This window comes from Periophthalmus magnuspinnatus, chromosome 9 (genome assembly GCF_009829125.3).
Source record: "Periophthalmus magnuspinnatus isolate fPerMag1 chromosome 9, fPerMag1.2.pri, whole genome shotgun sequence".
In the NCBI taxonomy this organism is placed as follows: domain Eukaryota; kingdom Metazoa; phylum Chordata; class Actinopteri; order Gobiiformes; family Gobiidae; genus Periophthalmus; species Periophthalmus magnuspinnatus.
Window position 1 is genome coordinate 34,509,641 of NC_047134.1, and position 17,767 is coordinate 34,527,407.

Consider the following 17,767-nt stretch of genomic DNA (forward strand, 5'->3'; position numbering starts at 1 on the left):
GGAGGGATGGTAATGTACTGTAATACTGTGTTTTTGACACATACAATCATGTTCTCCAGGGCTCCTTTGGCAAGCCAACAGTTTAGAAAAACTGGAACAAATATATGTCTTAACGGAGGAAAGAATATCTGAAAAGAAGGGAGTAAGTAGTTAGCACGTATCACAATGCTGATAAAAACAAGAACAAGAACGATCAGTAGAGTCCTTACTGTGATTATAAATGGTACAGTATTAATCATCTCCAATATGAAGGACACCTGAAAGATCTGCTCCCAGATGTTTCCCTAAAGAAAAGACACAAGGTGAAATATTATTTATACATTTGTTCTCTTGTTTGAGTGAACTGGACTGCTCTAGTTGGTGCTTAATTGTGTTTTTATAATCATCTAAATAATGAACTATTGAAGCCACATTAGTGCGTGCTCTTCTGCGATCATAAGAGCTCAAATTATATTGGATTTTTAAAAGGCAGGACGTGTTACAAAGGAGTGGCCTTTAACAGCTCTGAAAAGACAGAATTATCCAGCTGTAATTTGTGCAAGAAAAATCCTTGAATTTCAATTGTAGAACTATTTTCTTTTTTAATATTAAAAAAAAAGAAGAAAAAGAAAAAAAGTCATGCCATAAAGACAAAACAAAAAAATCTATGATACAAAACAAAAACTACAATAGTGAAAAAGTGCACAACTCTTTGACAGTCAAAATAAGATAAATATTCATATTTGTGAATCTGCAGTTTGCATTTACCTTATAGCTGAGATATGAGATTAACATGGTCTCCAAAAAGCTGATTAAGGCCACTGTCACCTGGAAAAGGACAAAATGAGAAAGTGAGAAAACATGTTTTTTCTGTTCAGCCTTGACTGAAGAAAAGCCCTGAGCAGCACTGATATTATCTAATAGATTTATTTATATGATTTTAACATTTTCTCCACAAATCTGTTTGAATAAAACATTATTCATGTGCAGTGTTTGAGTTCTCACCTGTATCGCCCAAACAGACGTCCTTCGGGTCACCCAGAATATCAACTGCCTGAAAAAGATAAATAAACATAAATGAAATTAAATCTGCTGTTTTAACAGTGAGAACCCAGTGAAAGCACCAGACTCTGTTTCACGAGCGCTCGGTTCAAATACAGAACTAAACAAAAACAAACTAAACTAATAACAACTAATGCACAGGTGCATTTATTAAAGTGCATCAGTAGCACCGATGTGTCCAGTTTTGCTTGTCCTTTGGGAACAAAATAACCACAAGCTTTTTCCCCATTTCAGTTTTTAGACAAAGACAATCATGAAATTTGAGGAGTGTGGAGAGTGTTAAAAATGTCTGTGTCAAAATTCAACAAACAAGTGAGATATTCAGGTCTATCATCGTAGTCCCATAAACACATTTTATAAATACATTTTATAAATCCGTTTCATACAGGGTTGTTCTCTTCTGACAGAGCGATGGCCGAGCTGCTTTTCCACTGAACAGTGATGGATCTAAAGGTTTCACAGTCGAGGCTAAAGTCTGTGTGTAGATTATATCTCCATAATCCAGTTTAGAAACAAAAGCTGCTTCAACTATTTCTTTTCAGTAATTCAACGAGACTGGATTTGTTTCTATAAAAAATATAACTTTGATTTTAAACTGTTACATAATTCTGACATATGTATTTTAAAACCCAAGATATTTACACGTGGTGACTCTTTAATCGATGTTCCATATAAACATGTGTCGCTTGCATCATTTGCTTTTTAGAAAATCATCATAGACATTTATAAATATTTTGAATTGCATTAAACTCTTGCTTGATCAGCAGAGGGAGCACTTGCAAAAAACAAACAAAACAACATCATCTGCATAGAATTGTATGCAAATACAGTCAGGCAAGCACACATTTCATAACAGCTACAACCAAACTATTTTAACATACCAGTTGATTTCGTCTGAATCTGTGCAGTTAGTGGAGCTACTGTTCAAACTGTTCAAACTGTTCCGACAATTGGACCTGCAGAAAAACACAGGAACAAAACAGAAACAACAAAAACAGCATGAGACTGTCTGCAAATGTGTGAGTGGAACTGTGCCGAGTAGGACATTTGGTCTGCTGTCATCAAGAACAAACTGGAGAATGGACCGCGACACTTAAGTCCGTACTGCGTTTTTAGCAAAGGATTTAGCAAAGCACTTTTGATTCTGAGATTAGGTGGGTGAAGTAGCCAAAATGTGTGTTTAAAATAATTTAATATAATAAGAAGTAACAGTAATCGAGGCACTTCTAGTTCATTTAAAGTCTTTTTTCTCTGAACTTCCTATTCCAATTTTGCACACATCCAAAACAACAATTAGCTAAATGCATTTCCATAAACCTCTCTGCTCTGCTGTCACACAGTTTATAAAGGATGTGCAGAGAAGAGTCTGTGGCTGTACGTCGCTTCTCACCAGTTGTTGCCGTTGGGCGTGTCCAGACTCACTCTCACGATGTACAGGACACAGGTGAGGATCTTCAGTGAGAAGTTGAACAGACGGATTCTCAAACCTGTGAAGAATAGATTTATTCATGTTTGAAACTGTATTTTTAATCTGACATAACGCGCTGATAGTTTGTATAAATATATTGTTCCCATGATCACATCTCTGTCTTTTATCGTTTATGTTGCCGTTCACCGTCTTGTCTTTGTTATTTTTGTATTTTGGTGCATGTGGTTTTGGTAAATGTTTTAAACTGAAGAAGTTGAATGAGTAAAATGAAAAAAATCTCCATCTGCTTGTCTTTTATTGACTATTTCACTGTAGGATCATCTAACCATTTATTTAAATCAACCATTTTGTTCAAATGTGACTGAGATTTACAAAAAATAAATTGAATCGGACGTAAGTTTTACTGTTTTCCTGTGTGCTAAATGTCCATTTGGATACTTCCAGTTTTGAATGATGAGCAAAGCCATATTACCCCAAAGAATTACAGGTACAGCAGTTCTTTAAGTGCAGAATGACCAGCCCACTACATCAGACGCTGGATCTAAATCTGTGAAAGTCATGGAGCATCACTAAAATGGGCCTTTGCTGCTCTGGCACTCTGTCACAACAAATCTACTCAGACAAGTAACTTTTCAATCCTCTCTTTTGCAAAGTGAACGCCTGCTTTACAGACGTGGGGATGACAAAAGCTGTTTTCTTACCGGTAAAACTGACAATAAAGCAGAAAACTACATTAAGCTTCTGCAGTTACAACCTAAAGTGACAGATTTTTTTTTTTTTTTCCAGATAAGACTGCATAAACAGCATCTTTTTTTAAATTACCCAATAACAATATCAGCAGATATTTTGGAAATGCAACAGAAATGCACTAAAACAAGTTTTTAAATGTAATAGTTAATGTTTAAGTATCAGACAAATGTGAAATGGCTGTAAAATCACCCATAAAAGAGTAAAAATATCACTTTTTCAGAAGTTAAGCATGCAATTTTGCTCATTTTTTTTGTTATAAATTGTCTCTTTTTGAGATATTTTCTTGTATTATACATGATACAGCCAACCTAATCTTACATTTGTGCATATTTTTAATTTATTTTTAAGGCACTGATATTTTAAACTGCGCTCCCACTTGCACAGACGCATCAAAAGTGCGACTAAACTTGGACTGAACCCAGAACTAAACCGGGACCAAGACGACATCAGGACTAAACTGGGCTCAAACCAGGTCCAAAGACACAGAAAAGATGAGGAAATAAATAGATCAACAGATGCTGGGAGCGTCGGGGGACATTTTCATTAGCCGGTGCCGTGTTGTGTTTTAGTTTATGGACTGATAGTGACGTTGACAGGTGAACAAACACAGCCTGGTCCTGTCACTGCAGTGGACACGTTAACACGATTAGCCTGAACCGCTGGGGGCATATATTTTACTAAAGTCTTGTTGAATTTCTAGGCACCGCTGCAGTGTTTCTATTCACAAGTCTGGTTTTGAATAACGAATGTAACAACACAATTTCCTCGTCACTTTCTACAAATGAGCAGTTCCTCTTGACAGCACGCACGCCCAAAAGCCAGTAATGTACAATGAGGCGGAGAATGGAATAATAAAACTCTTACTGGAAACAGAATTGGTTGTGCGTCATCACCGAGTGCAATTTCCGACTTTATGCTTTTATTTGTTCATTTAGCTTTCATAATAGCGCTTAATGGGACGACATCTGGACTGTGTGATACAAAATGGCCGATTGTATTCGAGCTTCAGGTCCACTGCAGGTCTCATGTGTGTTATTATATCTACAGTCAGTCAAATATCACAAGAGGTCATTAGCATCTCGAGAGTGAGACCCCAGTGCGCTTCAGTACTGCATTTTAACTGGGTGATTATTATGTTTCTATGGCAACAGCACGCTCCGCTCAAAAAGAATAATCTTAATCCATTTCAGAAAATCACCTGACTCTCCAGTGTTGTTGCCTGGGTACACACTGATCCCCGACAGATTCACATTGTCTCCATGTGGAAAGTAAATGTGTTTTAATGTGGATTTTTAATGTATTGTATTTATCGTAGGCTATTAGTACAGTGCCATATTAGACAGTCTTTAAACAGCCACATCAAATCAATAACATCTGCAACTTTTACCATCTAAAAACATGTCAAAAATCAAAGGTAAACTGTCCAAACCAGACTCAGAGAGACTTATCCTGCGTTTGTGTCCAGTAGGTTAAACGACTGTAACGTCCTGCTCACTGGACTCTCCAAACGAGACTTAACACAGAACAGAACATCCAGAGCATCCAGAGCATCCAGAACATCCAGAACATCCAGAACACTGCTGCTCGGGTCAGGACTAGAACCAGGAAGTACAAGCACATGTGTCCTGTGGCTCCTGTGGCTCCTGTGGCTCAGAGACTTTAAAGCAGCTCAGTGTGAACAAGTCTCTCCATGGACCAGCACCAAAGAACATCTCCCACATGAGCCACATGAACCATCTCACATGAGGAGGACTAAACCAGGACTAAACCAGGACTGAACCAGGACTAAACCACGACTAAACATGAGGAATCAGTGTTTGACTTTTTGCTGTGACTGAAAGGATTTTTTTGTGCAATTTTCTCCTTTTATGCAAATTTTATGATGAGTATTTGTGATTATTTATGTTTTGATTTGTTGTACTGTGATTTTAATGTCTTTCTTATTCTGTAAAACACTTTGAATTACTTTGTGTACGACTTGTGCTGTACAAATAAACTTGTCTTGCCTTTGCTGCGTTAATTATTTAGAATGAGAGTGAGATACAAAGTTCATCCATAAATTCAGACCATGAGTGAAGAATTTGTTTTGTGTTTGTGGTGACACTGGAGTCTTCTCACACACAAACACAGACTCGGGTGAGTGTTATTTACACCTTTAGAGACTCGACGTTGTTCGTTACTTACTTGACCTTTGGTTTTTGATGAAGAAGAGCTTCAGCCTCTCCTTGAAGGTGTTCTCGTTGACGTAGAACTCCACCTGCACCCTGCGGAGACACGAGCGTCACTCACATATTCACTTTTACATTATAAAAGTCTGTATGTGCTGGTAGTGCACTTTATATACGAGGCTCGCTCTACGTGTTTAATAATGCACAATATTACATAAATGCTGACCTAGTTCCTTGTCTATGTTTGTAATTCATGTGCTGACATTGCCACTGGACTAAACGAGGGGTAAATGTTTATAATTGGTCAATGGGGACACCAATTTACCGCAGTAATTGAGCTGAATATAAAGACTGCAGTTTTTTTTTGTCTCTTTTTACTCTTAATTAGATACATGACGAGTTTTCATTTCCTACAGTGGGAGAAACACGGCTGCTGTTGACAGAATGACATGAAAAATCCCTCAGAACCATTGATTAGTGACAGATTGACAGACGAAGGCTGAGTCACAAGTGCAATTTGAATTCCAACTGCTGCAATTATGAATATGTGTGGGTTTCAGACGAATGATTTGCTTTATAATTTGAACGAGGATCTTTCCCGTTTCAAAAGATGTATTTAATTTGAACGGCTCGGCTGCTGTAACAAAGGTGAAGTGTTGCCAGAGCTTGAAACCCGTGAAGAGAGAAATGAACATCGCAGTTTGAAAAGCCGTATTCCGCCGTTTTCCATGTTACAATGAGGTTTACTCATCAAAAACAGACCTGGAGTTGTGCTGTTTTTTTTGTTTTTTTGTTTCATTCACACATATTTAACAAACAAACAAACCTGCAGATTTAAGCTTTAGTTCTTCTCTCAAACAGAAAACGCTCTGTTCCACCTTGTGATGTCATCATGTGGTAATACAGGAAGTGCTCCATTGTGTTTTTAAACTCCACACACCTTCATTTCTAGAATCATTTGGATCATTTCAGCTTCTGGAGTTGCCAATTTCTACTGAACTAAAGGGTAAATGTTGGCTAGTAACTTGAAAACTACCACTTCATGACATCACAAGGTGGAACAGAGCATTTTGAGATTTGTAGATGTTACAGACTAATAATAAAGTGTGACTCAGACATGTGTGAATTAAACAAAACACAACTCAAGTCTGTTTTTGATGAACATTGTAACATGTCTAAAAGCTCACAAGAGTCACTTTTGCGTAATATTGAACCTTTAATAAAACCTGATACATGAAATGCTAATTCTTGTTTTGTTTGTCAGTTCAGATTTGAATTTTCTGTCAAATATAAACGAAGCTGCACATCTATCAGATTTGAGTTGTTTTGTAATTTAAAAAAAACATATTAAACCAAAGATAATTCAATTCTCCTCCCATAGTGGTGGTCATCTTGAACTAATGAACAACGAGCAGCTTTGGGGACCAGACCCATTCACCGTCCCGCCCCTCCGAGAGTTACTATGGAGATTAATGGACTTATTAAGATCCGTGTATTTGAGACGTGCCGCTAATGAGCTCGGAGGGGAGTGGTAATAGCTGTGCGGTTACACTGTGGACCCCGGAGCGTCCCCTATGAATACAGGGTGCAACTGGCAAGAGACAACACAGAAAGCACAGAAGCAATTAGAGTCGCCACCAGCGCCACAGTTCTGACGGGAGGACATACAGTACGCAGAAGCATGTATAGGTGCAGGAGACGAGCAGAACAGCACATTATTCCACTTATAGCTTCCACAGCCCCTCACCACATCTCCATGGAGACGGTTTTCGAGGCAGGAAATGTTCCCCCGTGTCACGTGCATGCAGGGGCGCAGTATCAGGGGCTGCTCTATTCATGGGCTCCAGCTTCCTGTTGTTGTTATTATGCAATGTTTAGAGGTTTTTGATATCATATTTTCGTTGTAAATGGTTAACCGGTGATTTATCATTCTGAAACCCATGGATAGTCTGCACGCAGTGACATGCCGCAGATGGAAACACTCCGAGCCCCCGTGACACCAGCTTAAATCTTACATGAACACAAGGCTCTGGGTGTAATCCAACTGTATTGACTGACTCATCGGCAAAGGAGCAGTAAAACCAAGGCCATAAAGACTAATGGGGCACAATAAGGTGGTCAATAAGAGATGCTGTTGGGTCCGACATCAGAGCGGGATCATGTTTACACGGCACAACCTGAGACTGAAACCTCGGAATGAGTTATTGGGTTAATTATATTTACCAAGCAAAGCATGCACAGTCAGGGGCAATCAGAGTTTACATTACATGAAGTGTTTTAGGGTGCGTTCACAGTTGTACCTCATTAAAACTGTGTGTAAACTGGGATTAAACTAGACCAGACTGAGATGAGACAAGACCAAAGTCTGCGTCAGGACTAAACTGAGACAAATGTGGACGCACCCTTAAGCAAACATAACAAAAAAGGGTTGATCAAGTTATTAATTATGATAAAAACAGTATAAAATATGTAGTCTATATATAAGGAAGCAGAATGTGTTACATCCTCTCTAATAATGACGCCATAACTGCTTTTCCTATCTCTGTCTATAATGGCAAATTAAACTGTACCAATGCAATTAAGCTGATGTAAAGACAGGTCCAAAGTCACTTATGTGGAAGCCTCTGACACGATGATGAAAAGCTTTCCTCCGTCGCAGATCTTCAATACAGTTAACTAGGTTTATCTACGGCTTATCTCATTATAACAAGTGAGGTATTCATCATCATTATAAATGTACCTTTCCACCGCAACACAGAACCAACTGATAAACACACGCACTGTTTACTATGGTGTATTTTATGACTCATTTACCCAACAGAGTATTAGGCCGTAAATATATTTATCCTCTGTTCAGGAGCCACCACGGAGCACAGCACTAAAGCAATACATTTGAAGAATAAGAGCTGTCGTTTTTGGCTCCCGAGACGATCTGTCGCGTGCTTTTCCTTCTGCCAGCAGATAAATATGTAAACAAAGATGGGCTCGCTCGACAGCATGTGCCTCGCATTGCCCTGATTTTGATTTGAAAGGGACCAGAAGCTAATTTAAATACTACAATTTTATCATAATTTTCACCAAAAATGAAACACACAAATACAGTGAATATTTTGTTATTAAGTTCTGGAGTTTACTGTGAACATAATTTAACCTGAACCAGGATTAAAATATGTTTAAACTCTAAGGTTTAGTATGAACTGGAGAAAGACTCCACCATAAGAATCTCTAGTGTTTGTAAAACAAATCCATTAGTTCATCTGAAGGAAATGTACAAAACAAAAGAACAGAACATGTTATATTTTATATTTGACCTGCTTTACCTCTAGGTTTTTATCTGATTATATAAAACGGTGATTCAAATATAATCAACACGTTACTAGAAGCATAATTTCCCGTCTTCATCCACTAAGAGCTCATCATTTCTTACAGGATCTATAGAGGGGTTTTTTCAGTAGTTACCCACAGCAAAAACAGTTGGGCTGGTTCAGGGATGATTAAATTAAGGAACAATTTCCGGTAACATGGTACAGCATTTTATAGAGAGAGCATCTGGTTGAATAATGGGATTAAGTTAGAGATGGTATAGATGCAGAGATGTCCACCCACTTCTCACTCACCAGGAAGCCTCACAATCAGACAGAACAGAGCAAAGAAACATTATTACTCAGTTTACCTCCTCTGTGTAGGGTTATATAGAATTCAGCACATTTTTAAACATTCGTGTGTAAAAATAAACTGCAGTGTGTCTGTTCTATCTCCATTCACATCTCTCACACAAATCACAAGCTGCACCTTTCTGCCTCTTTTTTCTCAGCTTCACTGGAAATAGAACATTCTGACCCAGTGTGTGAAGTGTGTCATATGAAAGTTTCACAATAGATAAAAATACAAACTTAACACTGTATTCACAAACACCTGGGGTCTAAGAAGCAGAAACCCTGACGAGGGCTGTGGGAGGTCTGTAATGTGAGGCCCAGGCTGGGGCGATTGTAAAATATAATGTCTTAATTAATATCCATCTGTCAATACACTTCCCACTGAGCTGTGACCGTGACTTCCACACTAACACATAAAGGAAAGGCCAGTGGAGTAACTTTGCCATCTATGTGTCGGTGCAGCACTGAGCCAGGTACCATTTGGGACGTCTGGGAGGTTCTGTATAGAGCCGGGGCAGGATAATGTCTTTAATGGGACCTGGGAGGCCTATGGAACTGACAAGCTCAACACGAGAGAGGAGGTTTACCTCATCTCTGCTCCTCTCTGCTCCTCGCGGGACACACGTAAACTGCACAATAAACTCCTAATAGCAAAGTTGTATGAATGAGCACCAGACGCTCCTGTCAGAACTATTCTTGATTCTTTAATCTGTTGGAATCAGCATTTGCCAAAATAAACACTGCAGATTGCAAAATGCAAAAGTCAGTAGTGGTTGAATGTATCTTAGACGTGTGGTGCAGATCCTCCTAAACCAAAGTGACAGAGGCCGGTGTGAGTTTGTACCCAGAGGAGGAAGTCCACCAAGAAGACTCTCTGTGCTACTTTTTGACCTTTACATCACTTTCTTCTTGTGTTTCTCAGAGGCAATGCCTAAAGGCCTCCACATACTCACACACACTGACACACACTGACACACTGTGACACGCTCACACACACACAGACACACCCCCACACACTCACACACTGTGACACACACACACAGTCACACACACAGTCACACACACAGTCACACACACAGTCACACACACAGTCACACACACTGTGACACAGTTCTCCCTCAACCCTCTGCATCCTCAAACCTCTACCTCCTGTTGTTCTGTGAGTTTGTGCATAGTCCTGTCAGATAATGTTTACATTTAGCATCCATCTACAAACCTAAACTCATTTTAATCTTCTGTAGCTAATGCTTTAGTTTATTATTATTATTATTTATGTAGTTGATTTTGATAACTGCTCCACTGTAACAAACTGAATTAAAACAACATTTTTAAAATACTCTGCCTCAGCCCATGAGACCTGCTTCCTTCCTGTGGAGCTCGTCCAGAGCGTCTCGTCCAGAGCGTCTCGTCCAGAGCGTCTCGTCCAGAGCGTCTCGTCCAGAGCGTCTCGTCCAGAGCGCCTCGTCCAGAGCGCCTCGTCCAGAGCGTCTCGTCCAGAGCGCCTCGTCCAGAGCGCCTCGTCCAGAGCGCCTCGTCCAGAGCGCCTTGTCCAGACCCCACAGGCACTTTAACTCAACGTTACTTTGGTTTATTGCAGATTTCACTTGCGCTGACCATTAGATCATTTTATACTTAGTTTTCAATCATCTAACCTTATTCTGTCAGTGTGTTTCATCACAATGCTGCAGATTCATATATACATGATGTGAATCTAATAGTCGTGTGTTTGCATCTCCACGCCGGTGCCAGAGCGCTGACTGACGAGCTCGTGTCCTGGTGGTTACTCGAGTAAAATCTGCCCTCATCTCAAAGGGAATAGCTGTTTTTTTAATGAGGACTGTGATCAAAACGTGAACAAGTTTGATGTGGCTATAAAAAGGCTCACAATGATGTTGCAACATTTTGGTTTTCTTCTTCCTCGAGTCTGTCAGTGGATTAATGATTCATCTTAAAGAAAAGTCGACATGTGTATCATGTAAACAGAGCGACTCATTTCAAAACTGCTGTTTCTTTTTCTATTCAAGTAAAAATAAAAGCTTGATTGTGTGAATGTAGATCATCTTTACTACAGTGATATGTGATTAGTGGCATTATGGGTAAGACAGTGACTCTAACCGACTGTATCTCTAAGTGAAGACAGACCGACACTGGCACTACTCAGGTTTTTCTACTTTAACAAACAACCAAAAGTGAAATGATGGACTGCACAGTGTGCTCCGCTCTTATAGTGACGCTCTCTGTGGATGTTACAGAATAACGAGTCATGTCATGCAACAAACAGCTGTGAAGTTTGAACAAGTTTTTTTGTGAAAAGGAACAAAACATTTTTGCACCTTTTAATCTTGGGGTTTCAATATTCCAAACAAACATCCAAACACACTTTATGTTGTGAATTACAACTCCACAGAGTGATCACAGCAAAACATTTGTAATAAAAAGGAAGCACTTTCATGTTTATGGCCGACACTTAGGACGTCCCAGAGGATCAGAATCCATTCTGTGTCAATGACTCTGCCCACCCTCGTCAGGACAGTGATGGCACACTGCTGACGAGCTGAGATGTTATAGCTCTCGCTTTCACAAATTACCTTTTTCTGGTAATGGTTGATGGCTCATGCACAATGTCATTTTTCTGAAGTAAAAAAGATTAAGGCCGTTTATACTAAACACACGGATAAAGTGAAGACGCAGAGTCACAAAACACTGAGTGCCACAAATCCAAACATCAGGCTACCGTTACAGCATTGTAGTGTCATCAATACTGTGTTAATGTGTTTAATGTGTTTTGGGACAACAACTGTTATAAGGGTAGCCAGGGGAATTAGTCATGAAGGCATCTTTGCTTTGCCCTGAGTTGAATGTACAAATAAATCTGCAGTAGGGCCGTGTATGTTAGCCATAGGACACAGTTCATGCCATGCAAGCATGATGCTACCAGAGACTTACTGGGCATTAGTGGAGTCCATACTGTATTCTTCCTGATACCTAGACGTAGCACACACGGACACAGATATAGGCACAGAGTTAGGAGGCAGAAAGAAGGTCAAAAAGTAAGGGAAAGTTAGCGCACAACATTGACACTGTAATTCAATTCATACTTGTTTTGGAGTGGAACAGCTTGAAATAATAGAGATTTATGCAGCAAGACGACGCCGGGGTAGTGTAATGCCACATTAATTAGATTCTTATCATTGATGGGTCGTCTTAATGCACAACTTTTCAATGGTCTGACTCCAAATGCAAGTACACATTCATAATTACAGTGGATATGAACTGTATTAAGGAGAGGATGAGAGAACATCCTCTGGAAGTACAGTTCATGAGAAACAAAAACACATTTAAGTAAAAAAGTACAAAGCTGTAGACGACACAGTGCAAACCATGGGATTAGTAGACACGCCCCCTCCTCATCATCGTTATTGAGATGAAGGTAAAAGAAGAGTGTAAAACACAGGAACAACCCATAGACAGGAACGGATTTGGACTGGCAAAAACACAGGGTCAAAGGTTCAATTATAGTGTTTTTGGAGTTGGTTGAAATTGTTGAATTCAGAAGAGAGTAAAATGCAAACCCAGGAGGAGGTCGATGCCTCAAGTTCATCTCATTCATTTGACACAGACACAACTGAAGCTTGAATCAACAAAGAAAAGCACCACTGCTTTACAAAAAGTGTCATTAAGTCACTTTCAACTGAAACACTTTTTAGTTCTGATAAAATGAATAGTTTCATAACTCAATAAACAATTCTTCCACAACACGTGTGTCAACATTATTTACTTTACATTATTACTTTGATGATTATCGACTGTGAGGTGATTAATCAGAACCTTTCACTGCAGGTAGATACAACATGAAACTCATGGATTAGACAAAGACCATAACACAGACACTGCAGAATTCTTCAAAGTTGATCATTTCACAGTGAAGTCGATTATTAGGTCAGTTTGAAATGATCCTAAAACACAAACAAATCTTTGTCAATGGCCTCACCTGTGATCTACTTATATTATAATGCACTTCATCACAAACATCCTGATTCAGGGGCAACTGATAAAATGCTCTAATATACCAAAGACTTTCATAGATTGAGCCAGCTGTGGCTGTTGTTGTGATCTTTCCACTTTGTTTCCTTCTGACGGAGGCTTAACGAGCAGTAAAGATGTGGAGCAGATGCTCCGGGCGTCACAGAGCGAATAACCAGAGCACGTCCATTACTCTGACACTGAAACTGATGCACTCCCATCCCCTCTTCATCACAACACCACCAACATGCTTTTAAACTTATAAACATATAAAGTCACATGCAGCTGTCCCCCGCCTGACCTTCACACAACAACAACAGAAAAAAGACCTTCGTCATCCTCACCTCTCCACCGCTGCTGCGCTCATGAGCCACGCTTCAACAACAAGTGAAACTGACTGCACTTCCAAACTAATGCCCACAATTCCATTTCCTGAGATCTGCCTCGAGAAATGGATAAATCAGCCAGTGCCCACATGCATCCTGCAGCACTTTCAAGGATGATGGGATTTGTAGTTCTGAGCTGCTCGCTGCACTGGACGTTTGCCAACGTTTAGGTGACCGTGTGGTCCAGTGACGCCAGTGTCACTGACAGTAACACCAGGAAATAACTTTAACTGTACGACTAGAAAAACTGCTCCAGCACATGAGTAATATCTGGTGTTTTTAATGTCCATTAGTAAAAGATGTATGAGAATAAAATTCTTTTTTTTAATGTAACAATACATTTTTAGAAAACATTTGGTATTTTACCGTAATATTTCAGTTGAATTGATGATATTCATGTAATACTGAAAACTATACCTATATTCTACATAAACAAACTCTCCTCCATAACCAGCAGATTATAAAGGTTATAGTGTTACTGCCTCATATATAAAATACTGTTGTGTTACAGTAAAGTATCAGACTCAAATCTATAGGAAAAAACAGACAAATCTATGTTTGGTAAGTCCATTTATACTAGTGAAGGAAGTGTGTATTTACCTGTTGATATTCAAACATTTCTTGGATTTGTATAGCACCAGAACATGTCCAACAAATGCAATTATTGACCATATTTTCAACAATACTAATCATCATAATCATCATATTTATGTACTTAATTGCCCGATTGACCAAATCCATGAAAGACTGAGCAGTAGTGCCCTGTGCTGTAGATCATTAGTTTTTTGTGTAATGAATGACATGTAATGTTTTCAAGAGAGATTCAAACCTGCTATTAAAGCCTCCCCATCAAAATGAAAGTGTTCATTATTCCACCAGAGGCCTTCTATAAATACACACTCAGGACAAGAGCAGACACACACTGACAGCCTGCAATTATTAGACAATTATAAATCAAAGTAATCTCGAGCATACGAGATCGACGTTTTACAAATACAGACAATATGTCACATATCAGAGCTTGATTTACATGTTATATTTACCCATTTAGTGAAAAAACTGAAGTCAGGATGACACAGATGTGTACTGTCTGTATCACACAGTATCACAAATGAGCTTGTATCAAAGTGAGCTGACCTTTAACAACAGACGTCTTTTAAAATGAACTGTTCCATCTTTAGGAGCAACGAGCACCATGGGACCAGCTGTGCATTTATTATACAGAATATATTCATGTTTATATGACACTACACAGATCCACACATGACGGCCTATTTAACTTTATTATAAACTCCATCGCTTGAGACAAATGGCTTTTTTCTAATTTAACTAAAGTCAACGCAGTGTCTAAAGTATAGGAGTGTGGGCAATATTGACAAAAATAATCATCTTTATATTGTTTGAGAGTTTAAGAAGATATACTGACCGTCCAACAGAAAAGTGGAAGATGATATTTTAAATAATTATATAATGGACACTAAAAGACCTGTTTGTTTAATGTTCTCTGTGTTTGCACATCTTCAAACCAACATCATTGATATTATTGGTAAAACGATATATTTCCCACATCCACATTATAATAATAAACTGAACCACAACACACAGCAGCTTCAGACTCTAGTGATGAAATCTGAAGCTTATCTCATCAAATATACTCCTCATTTTCCACCAGAATAATTTCCTGATAAAGATTACAATCACAATCAGTCTGTGCTGTCAATCATGAGCCAAGTCTCTGCACAAACAAACGGGAGGTGTGAATATAAGACTCGACATTATCTATCGAATTCTTACTTTAAGGGCTGTTGCTTTCAATTGCTCATTGTATTGATTTTTGCAGACCAGGCCCACGTACCATGTCATTAACCGCTGGGAGACACAAATCTTATAGCGTAACCTGTGGTAGGTCTCTTGATTGGCAGCGCTGCACAGAAACACGATCACAGCGACATGTTTGGATGTTTTTGATACGAGGGACAAAAGTAGCAGGATTAATTATGTCTAAGAAAGTTTTATAAGGAGCCTCTGACCAACCCAAGCTCTGATAGATATTATGAAGAAACTTTGTGTGTTGTGCCGTGGTAGAGGCAAAATCTCAAGCTATGAAGCCTAAAGAAGTGTTTCTAAAGAGCTGGGCAGTTAATACAGTTTTAGAAAAAGAAAGTTTTGTAAATCATTTCAAATAGTCAGTGATTTACGACGTTCAATCCTGTAAATACAAGTTGATGGTTTGGAGAGCACAGACTATGGATTAATCCGGATCACAAGCAAAGAGCAAATCAAAAATCTATCAATCGATCAATACAAGGACTTCCAAAACAAGTACCGTATTTTCCAGACTATATGTCACTCTGCAGATTAAGTCGCCAAAAAACCAAGAAGAGACATCACTTTAAAGTGAAGTTCTAATAATAATAATAAAATGTGGACCAACAGGCTGAATATCAGTACATCACGCTAACGTAACACATTTATATTTATTCAGCTCCATGAAGCACAGACAGAACTGAACACGTGTCTGGTTTGTTAAAGATATTAACAGTTAATCAGATAAATAAAGCAGAAAAAACAAGCAACAGGTTTACTCTGGATCTCACTCCAAATCAATAAATCCACTGAATTTTTCATCCTCGTCATCAGACTCAGCAGAATATGATTTTCTTTTAGGGGCATTTTTGTTCCGTGTTTCTCTTTGTCTTTTAAATCACAGTAATGTTGATATTTTAAATGTTGAGTGGTTCAGGAGGAGTAGATACTGGTCCAAGTCTAGAGCCCCTCGCACGACTGTCACTGTGACAAGAACCAACATGTGACTTTATAGATTTGAATCATTTCACATATAAGTCACATCTGAGTATAAGTCACACCCTGGACAAAATATGAAACAAGTGACACTTATAGTCCAGAAAATACAGCACTTATTCCAGGTCTAATTTCTCTGTATATTCTGGCACATTCCAGCATCAAACTTGAAGCTTGTTTGTTTCCGCCCGTCAACCAGAGACTGTCCGGTTCAAACCTTAACTTTTCTGTCAAGGCAGATAAAACTACACCTGTCATGAGAACAAATTTAAACTAAAATATAGACGATAAACTGTCACATTCAAAACTGTTATGCCACTAAAAAGCTATTCTATATTTATTCAAACTTTTACTGATCAAATGTTCAGAAAAGTACGTAAGAAAAAGTGAAAAAGTGTGCCACTAGTACAAAAAGAAAAATTACCCACGATAAATATTAACCTCAAAAATAATTGTTCCATCTGACATGTACTGGACGATAAAGTGATTATCACGACACGCCTGGACAATACAGAACACGGCCATAATAATACGAAATATAAACCCGCCAAATACAATTAGCAGATTGTGATCACACCTCGAAGGGAGAGAGAAAATCAGATTTAAAAACAATCACCACATCAGAGAATCTTGCCTCTGTTTTGAATAATTTTTAATCACGGTGTCAAGATGTTTGTTGTTTATAAAGGGAATGTGTTTGCATTGGCTGAATTACACTTACCGCTGTTTTACAAATTCTATCCTATTACGCTGAAACTAAACTGAATCAAACTGAAGAAATTAAAGATCTTAGAGGAAGTATCATCTCCAATATTCCCACTAATAACAACCGACAAAACCACTTCCAATTCCTGCCGGTATGAGCCGATCCCACAAGATCAACAAGCCACAAATGAAGCATCATGTTAAAGCCATTATAGATGTTACACTGATAACAACAATTAAAAACATTCATTAAAAACCTGTAATGCATGCTTCTAGGAATTAGCACCATGTTTTCCCATCTCTGCTCTGCACCAGAAACCAACCAATGCCGCCGTCTGATTGGATCTCACTCAGATTTTGACTTATCGATAACTCTAATGTCTGTAGTTGTTGCAGTGAAAAGTGAGAGACTGACATAAACTGACATTTTGAATCTCGTGAGTCTTGTGCATCTGTGAACCCAGCTCTGAGGTAAAAGCTTCTGCGGCTCCAAATGCAAAAGAGAAAATCTAAAATACTGAGAATAGGAGTACACTGGGGCAGCGATGTTGGCTGAAAATAGTCTCTGAAATCATGCCAAGTACATTCTTCTCATTTCAGTCAGTCAGGTGCACTCTCCGGGGCCAATATTGTGAAAATACACAGTAGTTATGAGTTTAACCACAATCTGGTTTGTCTACCAAATGAGCGCTGCACCCGTGTCCACAGAGCATATAAACACACGTTAAAACCTTCAGCACATGTATGAACAGCCTAAACACACGTTAAAACCCTCAGCACATATATGAACAGCCTAAACACACGTTA

General features: G+C 38.8%; 1 protein-coding gene across 1 annotated transcript in view; it reads right to left on the reverse strand.

Annotated features, from left to right (window-relative positions):
* The window catches only part of kcnt1b (potassium sodium-activated channel subfamily T member 1b), a 70,162-nt gene that overhangs the window by 24,618 nt on the left and 27,777 nt on the right, over nt 1-17,767 (reverse strand). Inside the window, exons 4-11 of the mRNA XM_033972172.2 lie at nt 11,991-12,029; nt 5,405-5,484; nt 2,432-2,528; nt 1,923-1,997; nt 985-1,033; nt 748-807; nt 210-284; nt 45-128 (exon numbers count right to left, since the gene is read on the reverse strand). Coding sequence (XP_033828063.2) covers nt 45-128; nt 210-284; nt 748-807; nt 985-1,033; nt 1,923-1,997; nt 2,432-2,528; nt 5,405-5,484; nt 11,991-12,029 — 559 coding nt within the window. The remainder of the gene's footprint in view (nt 1-44; nt 129-209; nt 285-747; nt 808-984; nt 1,034-1,922; nt 1,998-2,431; nt 2,529-5,404; nt 5,485-11,990; nt 12,030-17,767) is intronic.